The sequence below is a fragment of the Galleria mellonella genome, unplaced genomic scaffold (genome assembly GCF_026898425.1).
Source record: "Galleria mellonella isolate WM207_F2 unplaced genomic scaffold, CSIRO_AGI_GalMel_v1 utg200, whole genome shotgun sequence".
Taxonomy (NCBI): domain Eukaryota; kingdom Metazoa; phylum Arthropoda; class Insecta; order Lepidoptera; family Pyralidae; genus Galleria; species Galleria mellonella.
Window position 1 is genome coordinate 1276573 of NW_026442034.1, and position 23057 is coordinate 1299629.

Here is a 23057-nt window from a genome sequence, read left to right on the forward strand (position 1 = left end):
AAATAAAACCGTTTAACTTAAAAGTTTTTTTACCGATTTTTATTTACACTTGATGTTGCTAATAGTAATATTATCTCGTACATCGGTGGGTAGTTCATTAATAAATCGAGGAACCAGGTAGTCAGCCGTACGCTCACCATAACAGTTATTTACGCGAGCGCTATTGGTACAAAGTTGCTTCCGTGCGACCGCCCTCGTATATACAGCATGATTAATTTCGTTCCAATATTTATTGTTAAAAAAGTTTTCCTTAAGAAATGTGTATTTAAATTGTAGATGTACAGGTAAAATATTGCAATGTCGAAAAAGACCAGTATCATCGTCATAATACTGCATCTTAATTTTGGGAGATACAATAGTTCTTAAAATTCTACGTTGAAGTTTAAAAATATCATTTAAATATGTTTTATAAGTGCGGCCATAACTTGACAACCCATATTGAACATAAGATTCGACCAATGAATTATACAGCATCAGTTTTACTTTAAAGGGAATTCGGTGTCTAAGGATGACTATATTAGCTAAAAATTGTCTTAATTTGTTACAAATTTTTTCGATGTGTTTACTCCAATTAAACTTACTATCTATAGTTAAGCCAAGATATGTTTGGCTGTCCTTGACCGTTATAGCGGGGCAGCTGCAAAAGTTCCTTTCATTAGTTATATGTAGACACTTGTGGTTGTGAGCAATGATAGGTTTATATAGAGGACGAAATTTTAAATAGGGTGATTTTATGATCAAAAGTTGTGTTTTAATTGGATTTAATACCAATCCGGCATCATGACACCATTCAAGAAGGACATTGACATCAGATTGTAGAAGGTCTCGTGCTTTTTGAATATTTTTGTCAGACAATACTAGACACGTATCATCTGCAAATTGGTAACATGAACTGTGTTTCAAGATATTATGCATATTATTAACATAAGACAAAAAATGTAGCGGACCTAATACAGATCCTTGTGCCGTACCTTCAGTTACTGGTACATGATCACTGTATACATCATCTATTTTAACGGTGAATTTACGATTTTGTAAATAGTTCTTGCACCAGTTGAGTAAAGGCCCACATACACCAGACTCATCAAGTTTAATAATTATTTGTGCATGTTTTAGGGTATCAAAAGCACGGGAAAAGTCTATGAATAAAGCCAACACGTATTGTTTTTTATTGAGATGTTCATTAATCTCATCTGTAAATTTAGATAACAGCTGACTAGTACTTTTACCCGATTGAAAACCAAATTGATTTTGGTAAATTACATCTTGCTTACGATAAAATTTATGAATTTGTTCGCAAACATATTTTTCAACTATTTTGTCTATTGTAGAAAGTAAGGTAATGGGACGATAGTCTAAATAATTATTTCTTAACCCTTTCTTAAATACCGGTCTAACACAACCAATCTTTAGTTCATCGGGATATACGCCAGTTAAGTGGTCCAATAGCCCCATTGCTAGCAATATACTCTTTTAGGTCGACATCCACGCGGTTCCTCTGGAAACTATCATGGTTAATTCTTGTCGATGTCATCATGGAGGGCCAACTGACCTGCATTCATTCTCACCTATCATCTTCCACTGGTGCCCCGCTGGTGTATACCATTAAAAAAAATTAATAAGTGTGCAAACTCAAGTTAAAAATCATTGAAATCACTCGATGAATAATTTGCTATGGTTTTTCTTATATAACTGCTGCTAAAAGAGAATATGAAATTAAAATATGAATAACAATAATACCGAGGTACTAAAAAACCCTTAAGTCTTAGGAGAGATTTTGCCTCACTCTGCGTGTTCTACCGCCTGTACAATGGATTGTGCTCAGACGAATTGTTCAATATGATGCCCACAGCCACTTTCTATCATCGTACGGCTCGCCATCGACAGGGAGTTCATCCTCATGTCCTACAGCCTCAATGGTCGCGTACTGCGTGGTTTCAGAGATGTTTCCTCCCACGAACACTCAGGTTGTGGAGTGAGCTCCCAGCCGAGGTTTTCCCAAGAGACTACAGCATGGATTTCTTCAAAAGGGGGGTAAAGAGGTTTCTTCAGGGTCGACAACGCGCGCGTAATACCTCTGGTATTGCAGGCGTTCATAGGCTACGGTAACCGCTTACCATCAGGTGGACCGTATACTTGTTTGCCACCTCAGTGGTAGACTTATTGGAAACCTCCTCAGAACGAACCCATCTTTGGGACCCATTACAAATATGTGGGCGCACTATTTTATATTCCACATATTAGTTATGAGTTTAAAATTATATTTTATTATTTGTGATTCCTAAGGGAACGAATTGGGAAACTGCCAAGTTCCTTTATTTGGTAAATAAAATAAATAAATAAATAATACCTAGTATAGTATTATATTATCTGTGATAATACTAGCTTCAAACTATGACTTCGTTTAAATATAATATACAATTTATTGAACGGAATATTAAGTAGTATATTTCTTTAACCATTTTAATCTATCAAAGAGATTGTTAGTTTTTTTTTTTTTATACCACTGAGGTATATATATATATATATATATATATATATATATATATATATATATATATATATATATATTTATAAGTGATTCCCCCTGAAACCATCGTGGTTAATTTTTGTTGAATTCATTACGATAGGTCCACGGAACTGAATTCATCCTCTCCTATCAACCCTCGCTGGTGTCTCGCTAGCATATATCGATAGCGCAGGCGGGGTTGTCATTCCATTCTCATCCATTAAAAAAATGTAATATAGGTACGTGTATGCTATGCCAAATACTACTGGTTGAATCGTAAAGTCGCCAAGTAGTAACAAACAAATAAACAAACTCATTTTAACATTTATAACGTTAAGTAGTAAAGATTTTAACTATCAAATTTCATCTTGTACCCTGAATAATACATGTAGTAAGTTTCCTAAGAAATGGTTAACATAGTTTGGCTTGCAAATTGTGGAGAATTGGTGGCTATGTTAATTCATTAGAGGTAAAGCCGATAGTACGGTTACCGACTTTGTAATTTAACGTAGGAAGGGTTAGGGCATACTTCTTGTAATACGTACCTACAACACGGTCGGATATGTAAAAACGGCAACGCCCTCTTTGAATATCCGGCACTATTCGAAATTTAAAATTTAACGTTTCGAAATTTGAAGTGTTTGAATAATGAAATTGATTGTTTTATGTAACTCGAAATAGCAAACAGTTAAAATTGTGTTCCATAAAAAAAAAACCGACTTAAATTGTGACAAAACCATTTATTTTGATTTAAAAACTAAATTACTGAACCGATTTTGATAAAATTTCTATGGAACCTATCTGTATGTATATCTTTTTAGATATAAAAGAATTTTTCAAATATAATAATGTATATGTATTTGCCAGTGAATATAAAGAAAACCGGCTAAGTGCGAGTCGGACTCGCGCACCGAGGATTCCTTACAAATTTATAGTTACGTGATAAAAAATATTAAAAAAAAAATTATGATGTGCATATAAATTTATGGTTGTCGATTTATTTCACTTGTTTGTGCTGTATGACATTGCTTTTAGCCCAATTTCATGATTAGTGAATGGAATGAATCCTATAGGTTTTTAAATGTTAAAATATACACAACAAACGGCCATACTTTTCATTTGGGTTAATTTGAAAGTTTGATTATTTCACAGCTTCAAAGGTAACTATCAAATATACTCAAATTATAAATTTCAGCTTGATATCTCCATACGTTCCTGAGAAAAAGGGTCTTGACAGACGGTCAGACAGACTGTCACATCGTATACCATAAGATCACTTTGTTGTAGGGTGGACAGCTGTGGTGGTGATCCTATAAGGATTCCGTTTTTATTTTTGGTGTACGGAACCCTAAAAATAGTGAAATATACACATAAAATAAAAAAAATTATCCCGCCTTTATGATGCCAGTTAACAATACAATACAAACAAGTGTTTTTAGGCAACTTAGAATGGCAAACAAGCTGACGGCCCACCTGATGGAAAGTGGTAACGATCGCCTATAGACATGAGCAGTACTATGGACATAACAGAGTATACTGTTTCACCCATGATACCCCCCATGCGTTGCCATTCCTGAGGACTCAGATGTTATTACTCTGTACCCTGTAAATTCACTGCCATATATATATAAAGGATATGTGAGTTTCTCTATCTATTCACTTGGATAAACTACTTGAGAGATACATAGCTAATTAAAATGCAAAACAAAATTAGTGCGGCGCTGCACGCAAAACCAGTGTCATTATCTAGGGAATCCCGGTTAAGTCGCAAAAACCGGTAAACTTGCAGGCAACACACTGAAATCACGAAATTGCGGAAGTTAAAAGGTCTACTTCAGACGACGAGTTAAGTGGGAAATGCCTTTTATTTTTTTTTTTCACATATTTTTTTTTAATAAAAATGATTCAGAAACAATTAATTTGGTTAATCGTAATGATGAATTGCTCATCCGTCATACTCGTGGACTGTGTATTTTGAAGGTATTAGTCTGTTCTTATTAATAACGATTTATTATAGGTTATGATTCATGGAACCGAAACGTGGTCCTACACGATTGCCTGTATACAAAAACTACAAGTTACTCAGTGGGCAACGGAGAGGGCTTTCTTTTTATGAGTGATAATGGTATGGTAACCCCGCCTGCGCTAATGGGATACGCTGGCGGAGCACCAGTGAAGGGTGATAGGTGAGAATGAAAACAGGCCAGTTAGCCCATCATGATGAATTCATCAGGAATTAACCATGATTTCCAGGGAGAACTGTGAGGAGGTCGACCTGGTTGGGTATATTGCTAGCAATAGGATCTGAGTCTCTATTACTAACAATCCCTTTCCCCCCTATGGAGAGGGCTACGCTCGGAGTCTCTTTGCGTGAAAGAATCGGTAACGAGGATATCCGCAAAAGAACCAAAATAACCGACATAGCTCGAAGGATAGCAAGTTGAAGTGGCAATGGGCTGGTCACATAGCTGGAAGAACCGACAACCGATGGGGAAGAAAGGTTCTTGAGTGGCGACTGCGTACGGGTAAACGCAGTGTAGGATGACCCCCCACTAGATGGAATGACGACCTGAAATGCATTGCACGGAGTCAGTGGATGCAGGTGGCTTAAGACCGTTCTTTATGGCAGCCTATGGGGGAGGCTTATGTTCAGCAGTGGACGGCTGTGTTTCGGTTTGAAGGGTGGGATATGGCGTGAATTTACTGGGTACGGAGGAACAACACCTGAGTCCTCAGGAATGGCAACGCATGGGGGGTATCATGGGCGAAACAGTATACTCTGTTATGTCCATGGTACTGCTCATGTCTATAGGCGACGGTTACCACTTTCCATCAGGTGGGCCGTCAGCTTGTTTGCCATTCTAAGTTGTATAAAAAAAAAAAAGCTTATGGTATAGTATAGGTGGCCACTCAAGGACAAGAAAATTCATTTAGCAACATAGGCTATCTATATTATCTAGAGCGAAGTCGAGCCGGATTGCAAATTTTATACGGCAGCACACCTGCAATGCCGTAGGTGTTGTGGGTGACCGTGGGCGGCGGTAGTCACTTACCATCAGGTGAGCCGCATGATCGTTTGCCCCCTGTGTTGTAAAAAAAAAATTACGAAGCGTATAGTAGAAAAATATATTAAGGCCGTTCTTTATTAACTGTTTCTCTTATTTTACGGTTGCGTAACCTGAAATAAGTAAGTTAAAGTTACGGTGCAGCGCGCGGTACCTGCGCGTTCACAAATTTCATTATTACTTAGTTACCTATATGCCGCCGTCTGCTCTACACGAGTTTTATAATTTAATACACACGTTAACTTGAATTATAATAACTATATTGTGTGTAACAGAGGTGGGTATGATACAGCAATATATATATATATATATATATATATATATATATATATATATATATATATATATATATATATATATATATATATATATATATATATATATATATATATATAGCGATAAGGCCGCCTTTTGTATCACTTCTCATTAATATTTACTGTAATAATTATTTTATTTTTTTTACTTCTTGCAATAAAGTGTAAAATAAATAAATAAATATTTTAGTTACAGTATCTATATACTTACTGGTTCAATATTTTTTTTATACAACTTACAATGGCAAACAAGCTGACGGCCCACCTGAGAGAAAGTGGTAACTGTCGCCTATAAACATGAGCAGTATCATGGACATAACAGAGTATACTGTTTCGCCCATGATACCCCCCATGCGTTGCCATTCCTGAGGACTCAGGTGTTATTCCTCTGTACCCTGTAAATTCACGCCATATCCCACTCTTCAAATCGAAACACAGCCATGCAAACACAACTGCTTCACGGTTGAAACACGAATGGGACAGAGGTACCCAAGCAATCGACTTTTGTACAAAGTCTCCCTCTGGTATAACTATAACCCGTTTGACTGTAATTGAATAATAAACATCGAAAGGCCTTTGCGAATTTCCACATATATGCAAGTAATAGGATAATAACAAAATGCAGGTAAAATTTTTGAATGGAAGCAAGAATATTCCTAGAAAACGAGATCTACCTGACTACTGAACACGATATTCCTAAAATTGCTCCGATATTGGAAAACAGAGCTTCGTTCTTATGTAAGCGATCTGAATTTCATTGCCTGAATTTTACGTATCTACAACAAAACATGTATACTTACTATAATTAAGATTAAGTCATCATATGGTATGAAAATCAGCCTTTAACTGTCCACTGCTGAACATAAGCCTCCCCCTTGGGGGGTTTGCCAGTAGTTGCCATGCTTGGCAGGGGGATTGGCAACCGCGATTAGGCTTTGAAGATATTTTAACTTGATATCTTAGCTTTGAAGATATCAGGTTGTGATTAGTGATCGATACTGATGCCAAAAATGCAATCAGTAAAATTTTTGTCTGTCTGTCTGTATGTTCGTTATAGAAACAAAAACTGCTACTGCTTGTTTGCCACCTTAGTGGTATAAAAAAAATACTAGATGAATTTTAACGAAACTTGGTACAATTATTCTTCATACTCCTGGGCAGGTTATAGTATACTTTTCATCACGCTACAATTAATAAGAGCAGAGCAGTGAAGGGAAATGTTAAAAATGTGCCCACCCGTGCGACGCCGGGATGGGCCGCTAGTTTTTATTAAAACCATAATCCTTAGTCTTATCCAATTGTTTGTTTCGTAGCTGCAGTCCTTAACGATGTTTCAGAGCCTTGGTTTACACCCAATTGGTAATTGGGTTTGGCCGGTAACATACAAACTCATTTTGATTAAGGTAACTCATTTTCAGCAAACTAGGTAATCTTTTCCGATAGGTACCTACGTGTTAGTAATGCGGATTATCAGTTCCATTGCTAGCAAGGTCGACCTCCACGTGGTCCTCCCTGGAAACCATCGTGCTGAATTCCAGGTGTATTCATCACGATGGGCTAACTCACTTGCCTTTTCATTCTCACCAATCATCCCTCACTGGTGCCCCGCTAGCGCATACTGTTAGCGTAGGCGGGGTGGGGTTACCATTCCATTATTATCCATTGAAAAAAAAATATTTATGACGTGTATAGACATAGTGTGCTTTCCATTTTGGGAGCATTATATTAATGGTAGAGTATTAATTTTCTTAATCACGCGAGCTATCAGTACGAGTTCATCTGCCATCAAAGAGGAACAGGCGTTATGGCTCTTGAGAACGTCATTTGACTAGTGAGGGGAAATGTTCGATAAAATATTTTATATTGTTTTCATTTATGTTGATTTTTTTTTATGCAACTTAGAATGACAAACTGACGGCCCACCTGATGGAAAGTGGTAACCGTCGCCTATAGACATGAGCAGTAACATGGACGTAACAGAGTATACTGTTCCGTCCATGATACGCCCCCTCCCCTTATGCCCCCCCCCCCTTATGCGTTGCTATTCCTGAGGACTCAGGTGCTGTTCCTTTGTACTATGTTAATTCACTGCCATATCTCACCACACACATGCAACCTCAACTGCTTCACGGTAGGAACACGAATGGGACAGAGGTGCTCAAGCAAACGACTTTTGTACGAAGTCTCCCTCTGGTGATATTAGCTATATACTATATGTTAAGGTTTAAAACCGTCTATGTACCAAATTTCATTTAAATCTTTTTAACAAAATACATTCTTACTAACTTTTGCGTTTACAATATTTATTTATTTATTTTACATTTACACTATTTTTACATGTAAATAAATAATCCTAATGCAATAGTGTAACTATGTTGATTATTATATGTTAATACTATGTAAATAGTGTATTTTCTTCCACACACGCACGCACGCACGCACGCACGCACGCACGTTCGCTCGCACGCACACACACAACCACTCTTTGGAATTAATTTCCAGTAGCAGTATTTCCGAACCGATACGACATCATAACCTTCAAGAAAAGAGCATACTCCGTTTTAAAAGGCCGGCAGCACACACAGCAGGACGGCCTGTCCACTAGATGGAGTGAAGATCTCAAATGCGCTGCAGGGAGTCAGTAGATGCAGGTGGCTCAGGACTGTACCTTATACTAGTTTAGGGGAGGGCTATGTTCAGCAGTGGACAAGCAATGGCTGTTTGTCATGATCTTATTCTCTTCCGTTCTTATTATTGTTAAAATATTTATTTAAAGAAGCCTATTTCTTTATAATAGCTCGACACGAAATGGTGCGTTTGTTGCTTAGCAGAAGCAAGATTTAGTGCACAATACATAAACAGAATCAATTTATGAATTAGGTAACCTAATTTAACGCATGATCTCGCTATGTCGGCTTAGTAGTTGCTTTTTCAAGTGTCTTTTGAAGACCCCAAGATTTATTTATTTATTCGAAACTAGCGATCCGTCCCGGCTTCGCACGGGTGAACATTTTTACATTTTAAAAAGTGGCCATTAAGGCTGCACATGCGATGGAAGCTTAAAAATGGAGTAACATCTCCCGTTTTCCCAACATTTCCCTTCACTGCTCTTCTCCTATTGATCGAAGCGTGATGAAAAGTATACTATAACTTGCCCAGGAGTAAGAAAAATAATTGTACCAAAATTTGGTAAAATCCCTCGAGCAGTTTTTGTTTCTATAACGAACATACAGACAGACAAAAATTTTACTGATTCCATTTTTGGCATCAGTATTGATCACTAATCACCCCCTGATAGTTATTTTGGAAATATATTTCATGTACAGAATTGACCATTCTATAGATTTATTATAAGTATAGATAACAAACAAGCTGTTCTCTCGTCTAATGGAAAGTGGTAACCGTCGATTACCTCCTTTCCGCTGCAGTGTCGATATATTTTCTAATATCGATATTAGAACTAGCCATTACTATCTCGGCTATATTTCCTAACTCGTAAACGGGATCTGCTCATTATTTCCAAATTTAACGATGATTGCTCCACACGTACAGAGCAATTTTCCGTTATTAGTTGCTTTAAGGGGTAATGTTGAAAAATTTGTGCAAAGGTTTTATATAAGCGATATATATATATATATATATATATATATATATATATATATATATATATATATATATATATATATATATATATATATATATATATATATCGATACTTTTAACAAATTATCATATTATTTTACTAAATTTACTAATATAATAAAATTGTAAATAGACAATGGCTGTGCATGCGAGACGTTTAAGAAAAATTTATATGGGGCATTGTAATGAGAGTAATAGAAACAAGAAACTTTTAGATTTTTTTTCTAATTGTTTGTTAAAGAATAAAAATGAAAAATCTCTTATTGCCAGCTGTATTTGCATGGCTGTGTTTCGGTTTGAAGGATAGGATATGGCGTGAATTTACAGGGTACAGAGGAATAACACCTGAGTCCTCAGGAATGGCAACGCATGGGGGGTATCATAATCTGGGCGAAACAGTATACTCTGTTATGTCCATGGTACTGCTCATGTCTATAGGCGACGGTTACCACTTTCCATCAGATGGGCCGTCAGCTTTTTTGCCATTTTAAGTTGTATAAAATAAATATCATTTTATTTTTAAATTTAAAGCAGTTCAACGATTGTAATAGTAAGTTATATTCTATATAATTATTTCTATGGCGTTTATTAGAACAGTGAAATGTAAAATACAAAATAAATAGAAGTATAAAAAAGTAGTGCAAAGTGGTAGCTGCCCGGGCATCAGTAACAATAACTCAATACAGGATACGTTTAATGTCTGTTGATACACGTGGGTAAAACTACGGGCAAGAGCTGGTTTTATTGATAATGAATTTAACTTGAAAATCTATCTATTTATATTATTATCATTATTTCAGCCATTACCTGTCCACTGCTGGACATGAGCCGCCCCCATAGACTGCCATAAAGAACGGTCCTGAGCCACCTGCATCCATTGACTCCCTGCAACGCATTTCAGGTCGCCACTCAAGAACCTTTTTTCCCATCGGTTGTTGGTTCTTCGAGCTATGTGACCAGCCCATTGCCACTATTTAAATGCCTTCTACATATATATTATATCTTTCTCTTAAATCACTATCCATTGATAAAAACCGCATTAAAATCTATTGCGTAGTTTAAAAAATCTAAGCATACAGAGGGCGGGATGCGACTTTGTTTTATATTACTCATATGCTATGAAATATAATATAGCACTGTACAGAGACATTTGTATAAAAATTTCCAAATCTATACAAATTGGTTACAAAATGTAACGCAAACATTTTCACTACAATATGTTACATGATTTCTAAACAGTCGCTGAGTACTTTCACGCTATATTTATCATGTAATTAACACTTCAGAACTACGGGTTCTGTAAAATTTTTACAGCCATTACACGCCCACTTTTGGCCGAGGATTACCGTATAGTATAATCCAATAAAATTGTGTTTAAAAATAAAAATAAAAAAAATGAATACGAGCACATTTGTAATTTTTTTATTTGTGTCATTTGTATGTGTTGTGAAAAGCCAGGATGAAGAAGTTAAGGAATTGGCCGAAGCGCGTGGAAAAGGAAAATATGCATTATTCAGTAAGTACCTAGATTTTTTCTTTTTTTTATGCAACTGAGAATGGCAAACGAGCTGATGGCCCACCTGATGGAAAGTGGTAACCGTCGCCTACAGACATGAGCAGTACCATGCACATAACAGAGTATAATGTTTCGTCCATGATATCCCCCATGCGTTGCCATTCCTGAGGACTCAGGTATTATTCCTCTGTGCCCAGTAAATTCACTGTCGTATCCCACCCTTCAAACCGAAACACAGCCATGCAAACACAACTGCTTCACGGTTGAAACACGAACCTTTATTTTATAGGTATTATAAATGAAAGGGAAGTTTCGTAACTTTAGTAAAATAATATAATACACAGAAATACATATATATTGATTTGATTTTTTTTATTTAACTTGATTTTAATTAATACCAGTTACGGTTTCTATGCAAATGTAAAATTATCTTGTACATAATAATTTGAAAGGAGTAACTGTCGAGTTTCTTGCGGGTTCTTCTCAGCAGATGACAACATTCTTATGATTCTCTTATGATTCACAGCAGCACCCAAACACTGCTGTAGAATCATAAAAAAACTGACGATTTAAAAGACAAGTCTATTTAAATAAAAACTATTTCTATCGACCTAATTTAAAAAAAGTCCCTTTTTCTTGGATAATATAAACATTTATAAGTATACATAACCTTCAAGAAACGAGCATATTCCTTTTTAAAAGGCCGGCAGCACACCTGCAATGCCGTTGGTGTTGTGGGTGACCATGGGCGGCGGTAGTCACTTACCATCAGGTGAGCCGCATGCTCGTTTGCCCCCTGTGTTGTAAAAATATATATATATAAATGTTAAGAAAATCTTTTTCCTCAAATAGGTTATTTTAAGTGGTAGTCACTTCACTATAAATGTTATTGCAAATTTTGAGTTTAGGTTGATATTCTTCAGGATTGTTTAAAATTCGAACTGAATTAATACATATATGGTTTAAAAAATAGGGTAGGCATATAACAAATTTTAATTTTACACATCTTCTTTTACAATTTTGTTTTATTTTTTATTACAAAATAAATCTAAAAGTTAACAATTACGACGTAAACTTACATATATAATATATATATATATGTTATATTGATTCCAAAAAGATTCTCGATTCGGTTATACATATGTTTTCTTTTAATGTTTGGTACTTCGTAACTCCGTCAGTTGTAAACCGATTTAAAAATTATTAATAATAATAATAAACAGATTTATTTTCTCTTCACAATTCATTGCAGTGAAATACAATGAGACGTGCTTATATTAAAGTAATCAAATTATAAATATAATCGTGAGAGACTGGTGCCTGAGATAGGTATAAGATTACCTGTATTACAGGTCACCAGGGCCTCACTCCGCAGGGTTACTTACTAAGCACTTGTAATATAATAAGTGAATTCAATGTAAAAAATATAATTTATAGGAAGAGATAATAATTTATAATTTAATCTGGAAGTTGTGTGTGTGTGCATGCGTGTGTGTGCGTGTGTGTGTGCGCGCACATGTGTGTGTGTGCGAGTATGTGTGCGTGTATATATGCGTGTGTCTGTAGGTGCATGTGTGTCTTTACTTATTTTAGACAAATTATTTTTTTGTCTAAAATAAGTAAGTATATAAAATAAAGTATATATTATAAATTGATTCTATAGAAATAATATCAACATCAGTTAAGTGGTTTAGTTTTTAAATAAAAATAACTAGTTTTCCCATAATTAAGGTCCGTTTCCTTGTGGAACACAATTTTAATGATAGTTTCCGTATATCATTCCCATTGGAACTCTCTATGAATCCGGTTTTATATTGTATTATATACTTAAGTGATAATTACATACATAATACCTTCATAAAGTTTCAGCCAATTCAACTGATCGGTTGTTTTATGGCATTTTATAGGTGCTTCCTTAGATTGATATAATTTTCTTATTTATGAACTGCAACGCATTAGTGAAAACTGCATTCAAATCGATTGAACCGTTTCTGAGTTTAGCGCGCACAAACCTACAGACAAATAGATAAAAATTCTAAAAATCATTGTTTTGTATTCTATTGCGTTCATAAAACCCCCCTATTATTAATAGTCTTTTATATCTTCCATGTACAGACAGATACTAGTTACGATTTTATTATATATGTATTGATTCAAGTATCGGACGTAAGACATTTTTATTTTCAAAATAAAAAAAATGCTTAATAAAAATTCTTATTATATATTGTAATTAAAAATTATTAATTCTCAGGATTTAGATATTAATGGAAGATATAAATAGAAGTTTCTCATAAAAGTCGTCGTGTTATTTGCTCGTCATACAACTTATAGAGCGGACATCATACTTGTAATTTGCTTTATCGTATTAACGTTGAAAGCTTAATAATAATAGAAAAAAAAAAAAAATAAGTGGCGAAAAAATTAAAAGATAACTTTAAATTTGGAAGCATCGAGAGCAGGAAGTACGCGGCTAAATTACAGGAATGAAGAAATTAAAATGACAGGATTTTTTTTTTCCATCGTGTTCCTTTTTTAATTATTTTTAATTACATAAGGTTTAATTAAGATAACGGATTTATTTGAATAATTAAGCTGCTTCCTAAGAGTACTAATGTTATTAAAGTCAAAGTTAATAGAAATGTTTGTGTGTTTAGACGTTCGTTACTAAGAAAGTAATTAAATGGCTGAATATTGAAATAACATTTGCATGTCTATGTATGGTGAAAGATTTACTTATGCTTTTTATATATAATACCGTGTGTCTCATGTTTTAAGTGAAAAATAAATAAATAAATAAATTTATTTATTTAAATGAAATTTAGTATATATATATATATATATATATATATATATATATATATATATATATATATATATATATATATATATATATATATATATATATATATATATATATATATATATATATATATATATATATATATATATATATATATATATATATAAACGACATACTAGTTTGATATAGAGAATACACCCAAGCTCACTAGAATAACAGCTTAATTATAAATTAAATAATTTAGTATAAATTGATTAAACTAACATTAATTAAAGCAAGCATTCTTTGGAATCAACTTCCAGCGGCAGTATTTTCCAACCCATACGACATCATAACTTTCAAGAATGATACATGCTATGCTGTTATTAATTTATTCAGCTTAATAACAGCATGGAATGTATCATTGCACATATGTACAGATTATAAGTGTACAAATCTTTAAAATTTAAAATATTACTGTAGTCTATTTATTGTATAACTAGTATTGTAGTTTTTATAAATTTTCATACTAATAATAATATATTATGAATACGCATGTCGTGACGGCCTTTAATTTAGGCAGCATTTTATAATGTAACCTTATTATAATGTATTTTAAGTAGATATAAATGTATGCTTTGTTGGTTGTCCTAAATAAATAAATAAAAGAAAAGAGCATATTCCTTTTTAAAAGGCTAACAGCACAGCTGCAATGTCTTTCGTGTTGTGGTTGATCATGGGCGGCGGTAGTCACTTACCATCAGGAGAGCCGCATGCTCGTTTGCCCCCTGTGTTGTAAAAAAAAAATAGTATAAATTGTGGTTTGAAATTAATTCTTAGTTTCAATATGAACATATGAACAGGAAACTAAGTACTCAATTTTATGTTTTGAAGCACAGTGCCATTTGTAATCCATGAATATGTATTTTATTGGAATATTTTAATGCCACTGAATATTAATATAAAATAATGAATATAAATATAAAATTTCACTGAATATAAATATAAACTCGTAAATGTGAATATCAGTTTGTACATTTATTTGTTTGATTTTAAATTCAAATCGTCTTTATTTAAATAGACTATTGTTTACAAGCACTTTTAAATCGTGCTTTTTTTTTTATGAATACAAGCTTCGGAAAGTTATTATCTGTTGAAAAGCGTCAGCAAAAAACTTAATAATTACACTTTTAAATCTCTGTTAACATTATTTATTGAAATGTATTACGTTTGAAATTACATGGTCGTTAAAAGCCCATGCATGATCGACTAACACCATGCACATTTGCCATTTAAGTAATCGTTTATTGTGTAATAGGCTTTGTTCAATAAGTGTTTTTTAATAACAGTTTTAAACTTATTAAAAGGTAGATCCAAAACATCCTTCGGTATTTTATTGTAACCTCCAATGCCTATTTTTATAAAAGACATAATAACCTTTTCTAAATCATTTTTGCGACTCAACTAATCAAGAAATTTGGCATACATATCGTATTTTTAGGATAGAAAGGAAAGGAGGCATAGGCTAATTTTTGTTCTGGTCATCACAATATCCTTGTGACGCGAACAAAGTCGCGGTTAAAGACTAGTTTTTAATATAAATATTGAATATAATGGGCGACTTAAAATTTCCTTTTGTAATTAAGGTATTCTAAGAAAGTACCTATTTCCCAAAATTCCCATAAAAAATAAGAGATCCTCCTGATTGGACAAAATGGCGTCGTAACATTGAATTAAAATTGCAGTATTTATCTCACTCTGCGTGTTCTACCGTTTGTACAACGGATTGTGCTCACAGGAATTATTCAATATGATGCCCACGGCCACTTTTTGTGTTATTATAGTACGGCTCGCCATCGACGGGAAGTTCAGCCTAAATGGTCGCGTACAACGCGGTTTCAGAGATGTTTTCTCCCACGAACACTCAGGTTATGGAATGAGCTCCCTGCCGAGGTTTTCCCAAGAGACTACAGCATGGGGTTCTTCAAAAAGGGGGTAAAGAGGTTACTCTGGTATTGCAGGCGTTTATAGGCTACGGTAACCGCTTACCATCAAGTGGGCAGTATGCCTATTTGCCACCTCAGTGGTATAAAAAAAATATATTTTTGAATGTTTAAATAAATATTTTATAAAATAAATAAGTAAGTGACTTTTTATTAATGCGAACTTTTAAATATTCCTTTTATAAATATTGAATGGTATACATTAAATTACAAACTGTATGAAAGGAAAACGTTTACCGTGCGTATCTACTTATTCACTGAGCACTTACAGAACTAAATGGGAATTCTCAACGCCTCTGAAAGAGAATAGTTGAACATTGAAAAGTCTGCTAAAGGCTTTAATAAAAAGATGTACGAGAGTGCGTGGGAAGCAGCGAAAACATTTTATGCTGTAAAATATTTAATGACGTTGCACGGAGCTGTGGGTGGAGATTATATGGTTTTACGGTATCGCAGTTTGTAGACTGCAAATAACAATTAAGTTAGTATTAATAATATAGATATATATTATAAAGAGGAAAGATTTGTATTTTTGTGTATATGTATGTTTGTAATGAATAAACTCAAAAACTACTTTGCTGATTTAAAAAATTCTTTCACCATTAGAAAGCTACATTCACCCTGAGTAACATAGGTTATATTTATTGCTAGAAAAGATTAGGGATCCTTACTAAAACTTTAGTACATTAACTCAAGGTGTAAAAAAAATGCTATAAAATATCTTTCGTCGCGTGCGCTGCGGAAACTATTGGTGATAGAACAAAAGTATGTTCTACAATATCGAAGAAAATATTAATAACTATAAAAAACTTAGCGACACTATATGTCCAACTGTTATCGTTATGTCATAATAACCACGTTTTAAAATATTGTAAAAATGTCTACTCGTGCGAAGCCGGGACGGCATAGTCATAAATAAATAGCTCGGAAAACCGATAGTCAATGGAAAAGAAAGGTTCTTGAGTGGCGACCCCGTACGGGCAAACGTAGTGTAGGACGATCTCACACTTGATGGAGTAATCGCTTCAAATACATTGCAGGGAGTCAGTGGATGCAGATGGCTCAGCATCTTTCCTTATGACAGTCTATGGGGGAGGCCTATGTTCAGCTCTGGAAAGATAATGGCTAAGATAATGCTAGTGATGTTTATAAATATCGGTTTATCGGTTATCCAGTTTATCGGTATATATGTTAGATTTTTAAGTTCAAAATACGATTTATTAAAAATTAAATAATTAGGTTTGGTTTTCTCAATGGGTGATAATGGAACGTTAATTCTCCATCCAAAGATTGCTTGGAAGAGATCGCCTTTTGCAATAAGGTTATTGTTATCTCATTGTGATTATTTCTTGTTATTGTTTATATTTGTAATAAGTTTACTATTGTAATCTTTTGGAGGAAATAATAAAGAGTATCTTTCTATCTATTTACTTAAACTATTTGAACTTTTTATTATGTACTTAATATTGCAAGGAAAGAAAAGAATATGTTTAGATTGTGTCATGGCTCTTAATGTGATATAGTAGTTTATACATGAAGGTACGCTGTGAATTATGGAAAATATCGATGTCCTTTATTTTTGGACTAATCTCATTATAAAGGGAACATTTTATATAAATTTGTTTACAGTGTTCTCGTGTTATTTCTACATTATGTTACAATTGATATAGTTTTTTTTTTTTGGAACAAAGTTTACTTGTGGCTTTAGTTTTATCATTTTTAAAATATGACTGTAATAGTTCCAGACATAATTTTTTATAGTATTTTCGGGTATACGTATATATTCCGAATTTTATGAGTAGGAGCTAAATTTAGGCTAAATTTAGGCAATCAGCAAAATGAGATTGTAATTTATCTGTTGCAGCCAACCTAGCGATATTGCTGGCCGTAAAATGTGGACTGTACAAGATAGTACTAGGTATAGCTGTGGTTCTAGCTGGAATGAAGGCCTTAGTACTGTTGACCTGGGCGTTGGCTATCTCCAAATATGTTCCAGACGTGTGGACAAGTTACAAAAACGCCCACAGTACAGAAAACTACAACTTTTATTCGAAAACTGTTCCATATGGACCTCCAAGTATTGACTGGGCTTTTAATTTTTTTAAACAATGAGTAGGTATTTTTTTCGTACTTTTTAGCGATAATTTTTATTTATATGAATATAATGTCTGTATTGAGGTCAGGTCTTAATGCTTCGAGTATTTATTAGAAGTAAACTACATACTATGATTCATAAAATCCCAATGGTTGTGAATTAAAATTTGATCGACACCAAAAACTTCTTTCCTGCTAGTATAACGTAATTGTAAAATAGCTTGTTTAAGTGGGAATGAGTGAAATCCTTATAAATTTTCACATTTACAATATTGTAGAACAATATAATAGTTGTATTATATATACAATAATTGTTGCATACAGACTAGTTGACCCGCGCAACTTCGTCTGCAAATGCAAGGAAGTCAGACACAATCAATACAAAAAAAGTAACCTAATGAAATGCATATTACTCTAAATATCATTTATATAAAAATAAGATTAAATTATATAAACATACAAATATAATATAAATAATAGTGCATAAACATAAATATATAAATATATTAAATAGATCAAGGAAAATCACACATAGTAAACATTAAGGATTAAAGATAAATTTGAATCGAGAAATGCATTCGGTACTAAATGGGAGTAACCTATGGATAGACTCTCGTCATTTGACTTACAATCGTTGCATGTAATATCCGCGATTGCATTGCCAGTTGCATAACAAATGTCGTAATATAACATATTCACATTGCAGTCACTAGAAATCTATCCTAAAACTACAGTTTATTTATTCACGAGGTCGGCTGTGAAAACCAAGTTCTATTTATTGGCTTTTACTTTTAAGCGAATTCCAAAGAAAGGATATTCTCAATTAGCGTTGTTTTTTTTGCGATTAAGTAGCCAATTAGAATCTGATTTTCACAAATATTTTTGCAATCGACGACGTTTACTTCCGTGTTAGTAATATTTCAATTTTGTGATGGTCAAATCTGATCCGTGATCATTATATCGGCCGTTAAGGGTCCACTGCCAAACACAGGCGTCATCCGTGTTTCGGTTTGAAGGGTGCGATATGGCGTGAATTCACAGGGTACAGAGGAATAACACTTGAGTCCTCAGGAATGGCAACGCATGGGGGGTATCATGGGCGAAACAGTATACTCAGTATAACAGTATACTATACAGTATATGTTATGTCCATGGTACTGCTCATGTCTATAGGCGACGGTTATCACTTTCCATCAGGCGGGCCGTCAGGTTGTTTGCCATTCTAAGTTGTATAAAAAAATCCTTAAGGGGAATTTTGGTAGTAGTTAGCTTGACAGGCAAGTTTGCAATAAGAGTTAGGCTTTAGAGATGTTTTAAGAGGAACGCTGTTGCCCTTCCCTCGCCCTCCCTTAGTTGCCTCTTACGACACCCACGGGAAAGGAAGGGATGGCCCATTCTATACTGTTTATTCATTCTAGACTATACAGGCAAGTAAGAATAATATGTAATTAGCGTCCCTATTAAAACATTTCGAAAACCTTACTGCGGTTGTTAATCCGCCTGCCAAGTATGGCAACTACTGGCAAAACCCCCCAAGGGGGAGAGTTAAGTTCAGCAGTGGACAGTTAAAGGGTGATATAATGATATGATATCCATTCAAAAAATTCTATTCGAACCACCTCCTTTTTAAATACTCTTAAAAGTGTTTTTTTTTAAATATTTGTTTTTCATTTTACGAGATGTTTAAACGTAGATTTTTTTCAACAATTGACTTTTATTGTTCACAGTTCACTTCTTCTACGTTGTGGCGATAAAGCTGTTTATACTGAAGGTCGTGTACGGGATTATATTTTATGCGCTGCTAACAAAGGGCTGGCACTTTTTTATATGGTTTATACATTATTTGAAGGAGAAGAAGCACCCGCATTACATCGAGCACGATCACGAGCCTTATGATAATTATCACAGTTCTTACGATCACGACTATCAGCCGTATCATGGTTATAGTAAATTGAGCTATGGCGAAGTGGATCATGGTTTTTATAAGAAGAGAATTTACGACTCTGATGGATCGTACGCTGTAAAAAGTTAGATTTCTTAGTTTTAATAATTAATCTCTAGTGATGCAGGTGTTTATAATCTACAGTAAGTTTATCATCAGACGAGCTGTATGTTTGTTTACCACCTTTATATATATATATATATATATATATATATATATATATATATATATATATATATATATATATATATATATATAGTTTTTTTTAAAGGCGTACAGTCCGTCTTATAGAAAGCGTTAACAAAATCTGAAGAACTTCTGTTCTACCTTCACTTGTAATGTATTTGTAAAATTTTGTATTTTCTCACGTTTGTATAAATGAGTTGTATTTCTTTAAGAAAATAAATAACTTAAACTATAAGAATAAAGACAGAAGAAAACGCCAACCACTTCAGCTTTCTTATCCTTCGGACTATGTCGGTTACTTTGATTCTTTTGTGGATATTTTCATTTCGGATTCTGCCACACAAAGAAATATTCCAAAGGCTTCAAATTACTTAGTAAGCTATGTATTAATTACTTAGTAATTATGTATGCATTTAAAGTTTTTGCACATGGGTAATCGTGTAAGATTATGTTTCGGTTTCATAAGTCAGCACTGGCAACACGAAAAAAAATACTATATTAAATTAATATTGTTTATTTATTTATTTATTTTTTGGAAAACATACAGCTAAATTACAGTCAATACATAATCAAATTTATATCTATGTTAAGCCATGAATCGTTTTCACATTTGCGTGATGACAATGATCGGTTTTTATATATGCAAAATACATACATACAGAGATATGCAGTAACCATATTTTTTTTTTATTCTGCATATTTAAATTATATATTAATTAATTATTTATACATAATTTTTACATAATTATTTATACAATAATTAATTTTACTATTTTAATCTAATGTAATGTAGTTATTATTGAGTGTAAATTGTTTTGTATATTAAATAAAATAATCATTTATATTTTATAATCATGTCACCTAATTGAAAACATATTAATCCCGATTTTGTACCCGGATTACCGAATTCAAGTACTAAGGAAATAAATTATATGACTTTTAAAATGCTTTTAAATTTCTTATAAGGTTGTTATTTTTTTTTTACTCGTTTCTCTAAATAAAAGTTTTCCCATTAAAATGTAAGTAAATACATAATTTCCGCATTAGGTAATGAGGAATATGAGTCCGCAGTGAGGCCGGTAATGAGTTTTCCATTTTAATTCTGCGAATGATGACGGAGTTTGAATATTACGTGGGTAGAGTTATTTAAAAATAGTTTTTATTTTATTTTTTATTTATATACTTGCAATTATTTATTTCTATTTAATATATATTTTGACGTAAATTAATCTTCAACTGGTGTACATATATTACCATGTTTATATGTATTATATGTTGTATTCTAAGGCATTATATGTAACAATGCATTTATTTAATTGACATGATAGTTAAATATTACATTTTTGTATTTTCGTTTTGTTTTTAAAGAATTAAATTCGCATTAAAAATATAGATTGTTTACAGATTGGTCCAAGTATTTATAAACAGTATTATAGATATATTTTTTTATTTCTTTTTATTTATTTGTTATACTTACGGGTGTAGTTTTAATTTTACCAGAGGGAGACTTTGTACATAAGTCGATTGGTTGGGTACCTCTGTCCCATTCGTGTTTCAACCGTAAAACAGTTGTGTTTGCATAGCTGTGTTTCGGTTTGAAGGGTGGGATATGGCGTGAATTTACTGGGTACAGAGGAATAACACCTGACTCCTCAAGAATGGTAACGCATGGGAGGTATCATGGGCGAAACAGTATACTCTATTATGTCCATGGTACTGCTCATGTCTAAAGGCGACGGTTACCACTTACCATCAGGTGGGCCGTCAGCTTGTTTGTCATTCTAAGTTGTATAAAAAAAAAGGTAAAATAAAATAATTGTAAATAGTTAATAATTTTATTACTTAAATTGGATTATAGGTTAATTAATTGATTTATTTTATCAACTGGATGAGCTTTACAGTCTTCCAATAAGATCACCCAGGTAAGCATTAGTACAATAACATATATAAAAAGGAATAATATACATAATTAAAAGGATATATTTATATATGATACAATATTCTCATATGTACTTGTATAACAATTAATCCACTACTCTAAGGTTGTCTTGAAAAGATTGCTTTAAGATTTGTATAATGCAAATAAAGTATATGTGGAGTACAGGCCACATATATTATTTATAGCTATATATTATTATTTACCAAATTCGAAATTGACACGCATATGTATTGTTTTCCTTTTGGCTTCCCTTTACGGCCCTAGTCTTCTAAGTTCCTTTGACTATTATACATATATTTCCAATTTCCATTCCTGGTTTCCTTTGTCGCCGACAGTATACTCATTAATTCAAATATTTTTTCTGTAAGTTAAGGCACTTGTGCAGACATTTTTTAGATCTGTGATTTTTCATTTGTTATACAAATTTTGGTTTAATTTTATGTATTTTTCATATTTCGAATAGATTGTAATCATGGTTGATGTGCTGTAAATGGCTAACTTTATAATTTAATTGGTTTAAATAATTTATTTTACATATTTTTTTATACAACTTAGAACGGCAAACAAGCTGACGGCCCACCTGATGGAAAGTGGTAACCGTCGCCTATAGACATGAGCAGTACCATGGACATAACAGAGTATACTGTTACGCAAATGATACCCCCCATGCGTTGCCATTCCTGAGGACTCAGATGTTATTCCTCTGTACCCTGTAAATTCACGCCATACCCCACTCTTCAAACCGAAACACAGCCATGCAAACACAACTGCTTCACGGTAGAAACACGAATGGGACAAAGGTACCCAAGCAATCGACTTTTGTACAAAGTCTCCCTCTGCACATCATATTAGTAGTAATAAGCATTTAATGAATATATTTAAATTTTAACATTTGTACCTCTATTAACTTAAGAAAATACTCAATTTCAATATTATTAAGTAAAATAAACTAATTATTGTAAATCATAATTATTTTGAATATAATATTCGAAATGTATTTGTAATTTCTTTTATTTTTTCAAATCTAAAATTTTTTACAGCACACAGACAAATTTAGTAGCTCTTTTT

General features: G+C 33.3%; 1 protein-coding gene across 1 annotated transcript; it reads left to right on the forward strand.

Moving 5' to 3' along the window:
* Positions 1-10949: 10949 nt before the first annotated feature.
* LOC128200526 (uncharacterized) lies at positions 10950-19954 on the forward strand (the record flags this gene model as incomplete). Its single annotated transcript, XM_052894219.1, has 2 exons — positions 10950-11046; positions 19650-19954. Coding segments are annotated over 2 exons (402 nt in total), but the record flags the coding sequence as incomplete, so codon positions are not given.
* Positions 19955-23057: the final 3103 nt, after the last annotated feature.